Source organism: Podarcis vaucheri (genome assembly GCF_965113315.1).
Source record: "Podarcis vaucheri genome assembly, chromosome: 13".
Classification (NCBI taxonomy): domain Eukaryota; kingdom Metazoa; phylum Chordata; class Lepidosauria; order Squamata; family Lacertidae; genus Podarcis; species Podarcis vaucheri.
Window position 1 is genome coordinate 46,523,711 of NC_138751.1, and position 13,179 is coordinate 46,536,889.

Here is a 13,179-nt window from a genome sequence, read left to right on the forward strand (position 1 = left end):
ACCTCGCAAGACGAATGCCTCTCAAGATGAAAAACTCGCAAGACGAAAGAGTTTTTCGTTTTTTGAGTTGCTTCACGAGACGAATTTCCCTATGGGCTTGCTTCGCAAGACGGAAACGTCTTGCAAGTTTGTTTCCTTTTTCTTAAAACCATTACAGTAATACAGGGTGCATTGCTTGAAGAGGTGCACTTGCGACTTGACTTTGGGGAGCAACTCATAGCACGCGGTGTGGTAGCCTTTTTTGAGGTTTTTGAAGATTTTTTTGAAAAAATTGAAACCGTGCTTCGCAAGACGAAAAAAACTCGCAAAACGAAAAAACTCGCAAGACGAAAAAACTCGCGGAACGAATTAATTTCGTCTTGCGAGGCACCACTGTATGATTCTAACTAGCACTGACTGCCAAGGTTCAACTATCCATTGTGGATGTTAGAAATGGCACATGTCTTGCCTAAAGGCTGGGAAACTAAAAATAATAATAATAATAATAATAATAATAATAATAATAATAATAATAATAATAATAATAATAATAATGTTATTATTTATACCCGCCCATCTGGCTGGGTTTCCTCAGACACTCTGGGCAGCTTCCATCAGAATATAAAAACATAATAAAACATCAGGCATTAAAAACTTCCCGATACAGGGCTGCCTTCAAAACTTCCTTGAGCCTGGAACCCAAGGGCAGGAAAATGTAATTGAGGAATGGAGTCTATATCAATAGGTAGCCATTCCGGAGTGGTTTTTATTTTTTATTTTTTATTAAGGATCACAGAAACAAAGGGGAAAGGGCTGTCTGCCTTAGTTTTCTGCTAATAATTATTTTTGTCTTGTCTTCTTCTGTGCCAAGTTATATTTCTTGCTCATTGCTATGTCTTGTTGCAATGAGTTCCCTCAGACCAAGAATGCACTGCATGAAATTCTTTTTGTGGTTTCAGTTTTAATTGTCGCAAACAAATTCCACGCACCTTCCAAATCTGTGCTATCACTCGCTATTTCAGCAAACCAGTTTCTGCAGTATATGGAAAGGGCCCGGCAGCTACAGTTTTACAACTTATTTAATTCTGATAGAGATCTATGAGCAATATTGACAAAGATGGATGCATATGGTTCATTTTGACAATCCGTGGATTGCAGGGGGAGGGGCATAATTGAGTAGCAAACTGGAATTAAGGTTTTCGGTTTAGTCAGTTTTCCAAGAATTTGCTTTAAAGCAGTCCTTCCCAACCCGGTGCCTTCTAGGTGTGTACACACACACACACACACACACACACACCTGAAAACAACTGCAACAAACACACACAAAACAATCCAGATTAGTTCATTCAAAAAATGCTGCAAAATAAAGTGCAGAGTTATTCTGGCAAATGTAAACATCGCCGCTTTCTCCCACTTAAATCATACATTTGGAAGTCATAATTCAAGGTTTATCCCACAGCTTTATGGGAATGTGGTGGGAATGTAGAGAAGTTTTTTAAAAAAGGGAAATGATATATAATGAATTGAAAAAAAATGTTTAAAATGACATTTGTAAAAAACCCAGAAGCATTTTTGTTAGGGATTGTAGGACAAGACCTGCCAAGGAAAAACAAAGAACTTATTTATGCATGCTACAACAGAGGCAAGAGTCTTGATAGCACTAGGATGGAAGAATGAGGAAATCCCAACGAAAGAACAGCAGCAAGAAAAATTGATGAGCTATGCAGAGTTGGCTAAATTGACATATAAATTGCAGAACAAGGACAGCTGTGACTTTAAGGAAGAATGGGAGCTTTTTACAAATTACCTAAAAAGACAACAAAATGAACTGGATTCCTTGGCAGGTTTTGAATAAACACACACAAATTTATTGGTTGATAACATGTTAGATAGATAATGTAAGGATATGTACAATTTTATAACATGCAGAGAATAATATGTGCTGAGAAATCAGAGAGAGGAACTGAGGGAATTCTCTGGTGGGGGGGAGGGAGGGATGGAAGGGAGGGTGGGGGGGAAAGGGGGGAGATAATGTATGTGATTATATGGTTTTATAAATTGTTATGTTGAAATTGCTAATAATTTTTTTTAAAATGCAGTTGGCATTATTACAGGGGATCTCCTTTGCTCCATACAGTGGTACCTCGGGTTACATATGCTTCAGGTTACATACGCTTCAGGTTACAGACTCCGCTAACCCAGAAACAGTACCTCGGGTTAAGAACTTTGCTTCAGGATGAGAACAGAAATCGTGCTCCGGTGGCGCGGCAGCAGCAGGAGGCCCCATTAGCTAAAGTGGTGCTTCAGGTTAAGAACAGTTTCAGGTTAAGAATGGACCTCCAGAACGAATTAAGTACTTAACCCGAGGTACCACTGTATTGCTGATGAATGCACTCCTTGTTCCCTCCAGATGTTTTGGACCACAATTCTAGACAGCCACCCCAACTAGCAAGATCATGGTATCTGGAGCTGCTGGGATTTGTAGCCCTAAACATTTGAAGTGGGGGCACCAAGTTGGGGAAGGCTGCCTTAGGTTGTAATGTGGAAAGTCCCCACCACCACCACCACCAAGTGAGAACTGCTTTGCCTTCCTTCAAGGGATGTATAGTGACTCCTTCCTCTTCAAACACTACTCTGTGCTTTGCTATTGATCCCCTTCACTCCCTTTCCCAACAGACTAATTAAAATGGATTGAAGTTTATTTAGGCACCATCCTATTCCGTTTTTGCTTAGCAACCAGCCATGTGGAGGAAAAGCTGGATCAATAGGGCTTTGGAGCCTCTTCCTCACACCCAGGAAAAAACAGACCCAGCTTAGAATTATAGCCTTTAGGTTTCCACCACAATGTCATTCCTTGCGAACTGGCTCAACAAGGCATGTCTGCTTGACTGGGGGACTCTTAACATCAGTTTAAGGTCCCCTCAAATTACGTTTCTCTGGCTAGGATTTGCAGCCACAATGGGAGGATGAAGATGCCGACTTAGTCCTCAGCTCCGGTTTGCTTCCAGCACTATTTATTTTGTTTGTTGCCAATATCCATCTTGTTACGTTTCAAGCCAATTCACACAATCAATGTGTGCGTAGTTAGCATATAGACTGAATAGATCTGGGCCATAGCTGTCAACTTACACATTTGAAAGTAAGGGACCAGCAGCCTCGGAAATAAGGGATCAGCAGCCAAAATAAGGGATGATTTTGCTTGGCTTATACATCAATCCACCACTGATGGAGCCATGCTGCTTTGGCTGCGACTGACTGTGTTTTGCAGGGGATTGGGTTACATGACCCTAAGGGTCTACAACTCCGACCAAAGAAGAGTGGCAGACAAAACTGATGAACGACGTCGAGATGGCAAAGCTTACAGGCAGAATTAGAAACCAGGAAGAGGACCTCTTTAATAAAGAATGGGGAAAGTTTATACCGTATTTTTCGCTCTATAACATGCACCCGACCATAACACGCGCATAGTTTTTAGAGGAGGAAAATCTGCAGGCATGCCACCCGTAGGCATTCCCTCCATAACATGCACAGACATTTCCCCTTACTTTTTAGGAGGAAAAAAGTGAGTGTTATGGTGCAAAAAATACGGTAATTTATTTGAAAAGCTATTGTCAAGAGTTACATACATTGGTAGGATTGACAGAAAACTTGTGGTAAATATTTGAACTATGGATCGACTGATTTATAAAAATAGAGTTATGAAAGGGTTGCAGAGGGGGAAATCGCTACATTAAGATGCTGCACTGGTTGGAGGGGATGCTAAGCAGCACATCGGGGCTGCTGCTGTCCTGGCGCGAGGAGTTCCACTGGCTCTTCCCCACTCGAGAGAGAGGGAGGGAGGGAGAGAGACTCTCGCCCACGCCGCCCGCGAGCCCAGCATGAAGCGGTTGCAGTGCTGCCGCTGCTGCGGCCGCTGAAGCACCGCCCTTCTGTGTCCCTCCCCATCCCCTCCTCTTCCTCCTCCCTCAGGCTGCCTCCTCAGCCGCCACCGCCTCTGGCAGCGTGGCGGAAGTCTCGCAAGAGAGGGCCTGCCTGCCTGCCTGCCGCCACCCATCTCCTCACGACGCACCCCTGAGGGGGGAAAGGGAGAGACGGAGACGTGGCAACTCGTGTGCGCGCGCTCTCTCATGGTGGAGGACCCCGAGCCGCTGCTTCCCTCCTGAGCCGGGTGAGCATGGAGCCCGGGAAATTTAAGAGACATCATCAATAAGGGACAGCAGCGGGACACAGCGCTGGGATAAGGAACTTTCCCGCCAAATAAGGGACAGTTGACAGCTATGATCTGGGCTGAGTTCCACACATACTGAAACCATCTTGCATCTTACTTCACACACCATTTCAGACATTACTACGCTGCTGCCAAACACGATGCTTGCGCAATAAAGGCCGACCAGGTATCAAGGCAGTTTTGTAGGCAAACGGCCTCCGAATTCAGCCTCGATCCATACAAAATACATATGAACTACATCATAGGCTTGTCCCTACAATGAGTACAAACGCAACCTTTTAAAGGTTTTAGGACACGTGCAGATTCCATTGTTTATAAACTTCCAATTTACATCCGATAGAAAAACAGTTTAATAAGCCTTTCCTTTTAATTTAATTTAATTTAATTATTTTTTTAAATGGGAGAGCTGCAGTTCGATGAAATGATTTTTAACGGATTGAGTACATGAGTTTTGGTTGATTAACTGATCTGCCAATTTTGCACACAAGATTTATGTTGTAAGATGCACACCTGTACAAGGGAAGGGTGAACGCTTTCTAAGGTGGTGCTTGCTATATGCACTTTTTATAAACTTTTGTATTAAATAATGTATAATATATAATATTTAAAATCTTCTGCCCAGTCCTACAAAAGCTGGAAAGAATTCTAACCGAGTAGACCATTGGATCAGTTTTCATCCCAGCTGGCCATTGTAACAACTTTGGAACTTTAAGAACTAGTGTTATGGAGTTTGCGTTTTCCCTCTTCTTTCCTCTTTTTAAATTTTGCCCTATGCCTTTTTATTGTAGGCCTCAGGTTAGGGGCTGTCTTTCTTTCATTTTCTTTCTTTTTTGTTCATTGGTCTGTAAGCTGCCCTGGGGGTCTTTTTTGATTGAAGAGCAGCATAAAAATGCTTAAAGCAAATAAGCCAACAAAACGTGGCTTACTTTTTAGTAGACACACGTAGGATTGTACTTTGGATGCTGCTGCCAGACTTCTTCATCTTTTAAGGGTCAACAAATGTATCTGGTTTGCATGCATAAATGTAAAATTTACAACACAGTCCTCCAAGTGACAATCTCTGAGACCAAGCATTTGCCCCTTAGCTGCCTTGGGGTGCTTTCTCTGAAGTGAAAAAGCAGTGTGGAAATGTAAAAAAATCCTCTTCTCAACACCAAATCACAGAGGACACCCCACCACACACAGTCTTCTGTTTTTGACTGATAAATAAATATTGCTTTATTTTTTTGCTGTCAATCTTGTGAGAATTTTCTGCCCTGGCTGTCAAGTATTACACTTTATGAGAATATACCGTATTTTTTTGCTCCATAAGACGCACCTGACCATAAGACGCAACTAGTTTTTAGAGGAGGAAAACAAGAAAAAAAATATTCTAAACGAAACAGTGGATGCATGATTTTTGTGGTTCATGCTGTGGCCACAGACATGTGATTTGACGGTGAGTTTGGGGTAGCCCAATGCAAAAATCCTGAGAATCCATGTGGACCCGTGCTTTGTAACCACGTTTTTGCGCCATTGCATGATCTGCTTTTTGCCCCTGAGCAATTCGGCTCCAGGGACCATGCGTTTGCTCCATAAGACGCATAGACATTTCCCCTTACTTTTTAGGAAGAAAAAAGTGCGTCTTATGGAGCGAAAAATACGGTACTTTATGAGATCTTTGGGAGGCAGACTGGACAGCCATGGAGTTCCGGCCAATCTTGTGAAGGAAGGAACCCGGGTAAAATCCAGGTGTATTCTGAAATTTGCAGAACCCTATCTACCTAGCTCTCTTAGGCTGTCTATCGAGCTGTCCAGTTACATAGCTAACCATCTCTCATCTCCAAGGCCAGGTCTTTGCTACACGACCTACATCATCTTTGACTCACCGCATTCATGTCGATTCCATTGGTGTAGGACCAAGCATGCTGGAAATACTCCTCAAGCCGCTGGCGCAGCGGGTTCGGGATTTGGTGGAAGCGGATGAATTCCTTCACCCTCAGCATCTGGGTATGGTAGCGAGCCGTGCCCGAATACAGGCGCTGTATGATGGCAGAGACATTGCCAAAAATGCTGGCGTACATGAGAGCTGAAACAAGAGGACATGGGTAAGCATTAAGGGGCGAAGGGACCATTCTTTGGGATGGTGGTACCCAAGTGTGAAGTGTTTGAGCCCCACCTCAACATGCTTTATAGGCATGTATTGCCTACAATATTTTACTGATGACACTGCCATGAGCGCTCACAGATTCATCAGGAGATCACTTGTGAACACTAAGAGAGAAGGTGGATCATTTTTTAAAAGATTGAAGTACTCAGTGTTCATGTTTGTTTGGGAGCCATGCTGCCTGATCTGGAAGCCTAAACCAAGGGTAACCAACTTCCACCATCTCAATTCGAAAATGTCTACTATTAACGTAAGGCAAAGCTGGAAAACCTGTTCCCCTCCAGAAGTTGTCGAAGCCCCATCCAGAATAACCAATGGTCAGGGATGATGGACCCTGTAGTCCAATAACATCTGGAGAGTATAAGACTCGCTACTTCTGCACCAAAGCTTCATCACAGATGTTTGGAGAGAGTTCTTGGTCCCTTGTTCATCACCAAAAGGGAAAGGGGAGGGGGGAAAGAGCACATATTTGCATAACAATTGCTATGTGTAGATATAAACGTAAAGGGACCCCTGACCATTAGGTCCAATTGTGACCGACTCTGGGGTTGCGGTGCTCATCTCGCTTTATTGGCCGAGGGAGCCGGCGTACAGCTTCTGGGTCATGTGGCTAGCATGACTAAGCCGCTTCTGGCGAACCAGAGCAGCGCACAGAAACGGCGTTTACCTTCCCGCCGGAGCGGTACCTATTTATCTACTTGCACTTTGATGTGCTTTGGAACTGCTAGGTTGGCAGGAGCAGGGACCGAGCAACGGGAGCTCACCCCGCTGCGGGGATTCGAACCGCCGACCTTCTGATCGGCAAGCCCTAGGCTCTGTGGTTTAACCCACAGCGCCACCCGTGTCCGATGTGTAGATATATGCATATGCTAATTCAGAAATCTTTTTTGCCTGGTTGGCATAAGTCCTTAACTTCTTACAGTGACTCTTGATTTCCCAGATGGAAAGTCTACTGGGAGCTGGTAAAATTTATATTCAGAAAGGAATGTGACCCAGGCAGGAAAATCCTCCGTCACCCCTGGGTCAAGGGAAGGGCTCAGAAGCACTTACACCCAATCAGCATGACACAGATGGAGAAGATCTTCTCAGAGTTGGTGTTTGGGGAGACATTGCCAAAGCCCACGCTGGTGAGGCTACTGAAGGTGAAGTATAGGGCTGTCACGTATTTGTCCTTGATGGAGGGGCCGGAAGAGAGGTCGCTGTCATTGTAGCGCTTGCCGATCTGGTCGCCAAGGTTGTCCAGCCACCCAATCTTATGCTCCATGTAGGGCCGCTCCACGTTGCCAATGGCGTACCAGATGCAGGCCAGCCAGTGGGCGATGAGGGCAAAAGTGCACATGAGCAGGAAGAGCACAGCGGCCCCGTACTCAGAATAGCGGTCCAGCTTGCGGGCAACTCTCACCAGGCGCAAGAGTCGCGCTGTCTTCAGCAACCCTATCAAGGTGGTTGTCTGGAGAGGGGATGAAGAAAGAAAGAAAGAAAGAAAGAGTAACAAGACATTTGAATACTATTTTTAAAAAAGTGTGAGAGTAACAGGAAGGTGTTGAATCTGAAAACTGTAATGCAAGAAGCACCATGACTACACCAAAACAGAAACCATTACTTTAGAAGAATGGCAGATGAATGGCCGACCTGACTGGAAGAATCCACAATCAGAAAGAACAGTACAGTGGTGCCCCACAAGACGAATGCCTCGCAAGACAGAAAACTCGCTAGATGAAAGAGTTTTCCGTTTTGGAGGTGCTTCGCAAAACGAATTTCCTATGGGCTTGCTTCGCAAGACGACAATGTCTTGCGAGTTCCTGCGGGGTTTTTTCCCTCCCCCCCTTTTTCTAAGCCGCTAAGCCACTTATCAGCTGATCCGATCAGCAGATAAGCCGCTAAAAGCCGCTAATAGCGCTAATCCGCTAATCCGTCAATGGGCTTGCTTCGCAAGACGAAAAAACCGCTAGACGAAGGGAATCACAGAACGGATTCTTTTCGTCTTGTGAGGCACCACTGTACCAAGAAGATTGGAAGAAATTTAAAGACTATATAGCTAAATATTGTAATATAAGATAATGAGAAGATACTTGAAAGTATCTGATAGGCCTAGGACTGAAACAAGAACATTGTATAATAATATGGATTTAAGTTAAAAAAGAAAAGGGATGAAGGTAGTTAGTTAAAGGAGTTAATTGTATTAGAAAGAGGATTTTGGAGAACTGTTACAAAGGAGATACAAAGAAATTCAGTTAGGGGGAATCGAGGAAGTCAGACTACAATGAAAGTTAACTTGGATTTTGGAAGTAATCACTGTTTATATTCTTTTTTCTTTTTCTTTTAGTATTATAAGATGTTCTGTTTTATGTTTTTTATATGTTATACTTGTTATAAATGTGGAAAATTAATAATTTTTTTTGAAAAAACCCAGAAACCATTACTCTACAGTCACTGTGGTGTTTTATTTCTCCTAAAGTGAAGACCAGACTTCACTTCACTGGCCCCACTTCATTTATTTCCCCTCCATTTCTTAATGCAACTTTGTGCAGACTTTATTATGATACTCCTGCAACCACTTCTTGAGCCCCAAATCTACACTTTTGGGAGTTTTAGGGCTCTTTCTAACAGGGGAAAAACACACACAACAATCATGGATAAACTTACATTTTTAAAAAAATTCACGGAATTCTGGTCTTACTTGGCACATTCTGCCTGAAACCATTTACAGGTTCCAGAGATCCTCAAAGGCTTTGCTACTCCTATCCATAGATCATAGGACTGCACTCCTGACCTCCTGCTGGACACACTGCTGTGTTTATCTGGAGAGAGATGGGGAAGGGCAAAGCAGGGGTGGAGCCAATCCAGTACTCCTGTTGCTGTGCCCACACCATGCTGACCTCCCAGCATTTTAGCCCCTGCCCCTCTTCCTCCAGGCAAGCAGAGCAGTGTGGATGATTGGAAGCCGCTTTGTTCTACTGATATAACTGGCATGGAACTTTGGGAACAGGATACCTGAAAATGTGCATTCTCCTGCATATATGGCTGCCCAGACCTTGCCCCCAAATTCTTTTCAGAGGGTCTATGTCGTATTCCCCCCACCAAAGTGAAGTGAAGCAGGTGGCTAACAGGATAAGCGCCTTCTTTCTTGGTGGTGGGGTCCACCCCCCCACTTGTGGAATGCCTCTCTGGCCATTCTGGCCCCAGGGGAAAATTTCTGTCATTCTCTCAGACCTTTAAAAACAGACATACAGTGGTACCTCGGGTTAAGTACTTAATCCGTCCGTTCTTAACCTGAAACTGTTCTTAACCTGAAGCACCACTTTAGCTAATGGGGCCTCCCACTGCCGCCGCGCCACCGGAGCACGATTTCTGTTCTCATCCTGAAGCAAAGTTCTTAACCCGAGGTACTATTTCTGGGTTAGTGGAGTCTGTAACCTGAAGCGTATGTAACCCGAGGTACCACTGTACCTGTTTTTGCCATTTTGTAATTACTTTTCTCATCTGGTTTTGCTCTCCTCTCTATTGCAAACATTTAGGCTGCAAGTTATGGTGTTGGTATTCAGCTATTGGACCTGCGTTTTAATTTTATCATGTCATTTTATGTTTTTGAGCCCCTTAGAGAAAAAAATGTCATTGGATGGCCTTATATAAATATAGCTAGTTGGCAGCAGAGCATTCCTCAGCATGGTGGCAGCGGCGAGTGAACTTGTGCATTGCCCATCACTTCCAAAGCCCTATTTTCCCATGCTGGCCAGGGCAGGAAATGGGGACCTGTCTTTTATTTTGTCCCAATGGATCTCTGCTTTGTAAAATTTTCCCCCTTGAAACCACTGGGGGATGAGGGATTAACTCTACCATCTCCAAGGTGGAATTGCTGGTGATGAGACCAACCTGGGGCCTCTCAGATGAATGAAGGCAACTTCGTCCTGCCTCTGCCCCATCCCCAGAGTGCCTTGTTCCAGGGTCTAATGCAAGCTCTTGCTGATAAAGACACAACATGTGGTGGCTGCCCAATATTATTTGAGTGAGGATATCAGGAACCTCCACGTGTCTCCTCACTTGTGAAGCTCTTCTCCATTGGAAGAGAGGCACTCCTGCCACATCCTATTCCCCTCCAGCCAATGGATCTGGGAATTTGGATTGCTGTACAGTATGTACTTAGGGACGTGGGTGGCTAAACCACAGAGCCAACGGCTTGCCGATCAGAAGGTCGGTGGTTCGAATCCCCATGATGGGGTGAGCTCCCGTTGTTCAGCCCCTGCTCCTGCCAACCTAGCAGTTTGAAAGCATGTCAAAGTGCAAGTAGATAAATAGGTATTGCTCTGGCAGGAAGGTAAACGGCGTTTCCGTGCGCTGCTCTGGTTCGCCAGAAGCGGCTTAGTCATGCTGGCCACATGACCCGGAAGCTGTACGCCGGCTCCCTTGGCCAATAAAGTGAGATGAGCACTGCAACCCCAGAGTCATCCGCGACTTTACAATATGTGATTACGGTGGTGAGAGTTTTATATGCACAAAGATAGAAAGACTCATCGTTACCAACCATGGAGGAATGGTTACTGAAATTATTAGGCTTAGCAGAGATGGCAAGAATGGCATGTTTATCAGAGAAAAGTCATTGTCAACATTTACTAAAGATTGGAAACCTCTCATAGACTTTTTGCGTGAAAAATAAAAAGAAATAATGGCATTTGGGTTTGAAGGTTGAAGATAATGTTGGCTTATAGAAAGTAGTCTTGCTGGGTATTATATTGGAGTGGATGCAATGAATAATGTTCATATACAGCTGACAGACAAAGAATCTTTAGTTTCTTTCTTTCTCTCTTTAAATCCTTCTTCTATCTCTATCTCTTTCTCTTTCTCTCCCCCCCCCTTCTTTTTTCTTTCTTTTCCTCAGGATCTATGTTTTATCTACATTAATGTTTTAGTCTGGACAAAAAAGATATTTGATAATAATCTTTGTAAATAATATTTTTTACAAAATCTAATAAAATTTATTTTAAAAAATAAAGAACAGTGGTACCTCGGTTAAGTACTTAATTCGTTCCAGAGGTCCATTCTTAACCTGAAACTGTTCTTAACCTGAGGTACCACTTTAGCTAATGGGGCCTCCCGCTGCCACTGCACCACCGGAGCACAATTTCTGTTCTCATCCTGAAGCAAAGTTCTTAACCTGAAGCACTATTTCTGGGTTAGCGGAGTGTGTAACCTGAAGCGTATGTAACCTGAGATACCACTGTAAGTGTGTTAGGTGCCCTTCACGCTGAAGCCTAGAGAACTCTTGACAAACAAGAGCTCCTTTCCACACAAGATTTCTGTGATCCCCCTAAAGATCCACGGGGGATATGTGTACAGCCAGCTCTGTCCCACCCCTGTCCCCACCCCCTAAGTATAGGGACATCTCTCTCAGAACAACACTCCTTCACAGTTCCAGTATGTGCACCCAACTTTTCTCCAAAATGTGAAGGCAAAATAGCGCGGACGAATAAAACCGCTGTCCGCCTTACCTCATCTGATCCAGAGCGGAAGATGAGCAAGTCAAAGGGGATGGCAGCCACCATGTCGATGAGAAACCAGCCTTTGAAGTAGTGGATGGCGATCTTTGCTGGGTGGCTTACTACCTCATCGTTGATATTGACATAAGTGGTGCGGAAGTTGATGATGATGTCGACGATAAACATGATGTCTACAATGAGGTCAATGATGTAGAGTGGGTCGCATGAGTAGCCGCAGTCCGAGCGATTCTCCTCCTGCTCTTCGTTCAGCAGGAAGGCGGCAGAGTAGGGTGTGAAAACGGCCGTGTAGATGACCAGCAGGAGGATCAGCCAGTCCCACACGGCCTTGAAGGGGCTGTAGTGAAGGATGGTCCATCGGTGAATGCGGGGTGCTTGCAGCTTGTACTCAGGGAGGACATCGGCTCCCAGGGACAGGACCTGCCAGGAAAAACAGACATCACAGAATTGTAGAATTGGGAGGGACCCCGAGGGTCATCTAGTCCAGCTCCCTGCAATGCAGGAATCTCAGCTAAGGCATCTAGGGACAGGTGGCCACCCAACTTCTGCTTAAGAACCTCCAAGGAAGGAGAGTCCACAACCTCCTGAGGGAGACTGTTCCGCTGTTGAATGCTCATCAGTGAGTGATGTGAACTATAGATGGCAGCTGTGAGGATCCATATAAAACAGGCACATTTGTGCCGTAGTACAGTTTGTGTGTCCTGCACTGGGTGTGTGAGTGTGTTCCAGTCTTTGGAATCTGACATACACTTGTAGATCAAGAGCAAATACTGGGAAACAGCAGCGAAATATGTGTCTCTAGTGTATAAAAGGGCCATAAGAATGTCTGTGAGGGCCATAAGAATGGAATGCTTCTTCACCATTTTCTTAAAAATAAAACAAAATCTTATTTTCCATGCTAAACATTTAGAAGAAGAAGAAGAGGAGTTTGGATTTGATATCCTGCTTTATCACTACCCGAAGGAGTCTCAAAGCGGCTAACATTCTCCTTTCCCTTCCTCCCCCACAACAAACACTCTGTGAGGTGAGTGGGGCTGAGAGACTTCAGAGAAGTGTGACTGGCCCAAGGTCACCCAGCAGCTGCATGTGGAGGAGCGGAGACCCGAACCCGGTTCCCCAGATTACGAGTCCACTGCTCTTAACCACTACACCACACTGGCTCTCTTTAGACCTTATATATATATATAGAGAGAGAGAGAGAGAGAGAGAGAGAAACCTAGTCTCACCCTAGAAAGCATGAGGTAAAAATAATGCAAAGAAAGAAAAGAAGTCCTCATTCCCATCCCTCTGGAAGTCCTGCCAAATAGCCTCTCCAGCTTCTAAAACTTGCCTAC

General features: G+C 44.5%; 1 protein-coding gene across 4 annotated transcripts in view; it reads right to left on the reverse strand.

Moving 5' to 3' along the window:
• The window catches only part of KCNH6 (potassium voltage-gated channel subfamily H member 6), a 125,366-nt gene that overhangs the window by 17,867 nt on the left and 94,320 nt on the right, over positions 1–13,179 (reverse strand). For all 4 annotated transcript variants that reach the window (XM_082194716.1, XM_082194717.1, XM_082194719.1 and 1 more), the window contains 3 exons: positions 11,840–12,265; positions 7,404–7,803; positions 6,076–6,275 (listed from right to left, as the gene is read on the reverse strand). In XM_082194716.1, coding sequence (XP_082050842.1) covers positions 6,076–6,275; positions 7,404–7,803; positions 11,840–12,265 — 1,026 coding nt within the window. The remainder of the gene's footprint in view (positions 1–6,075; positions 6,276–7,403; positions 7,804–11,839; positions 12,266–13,179) is intronic.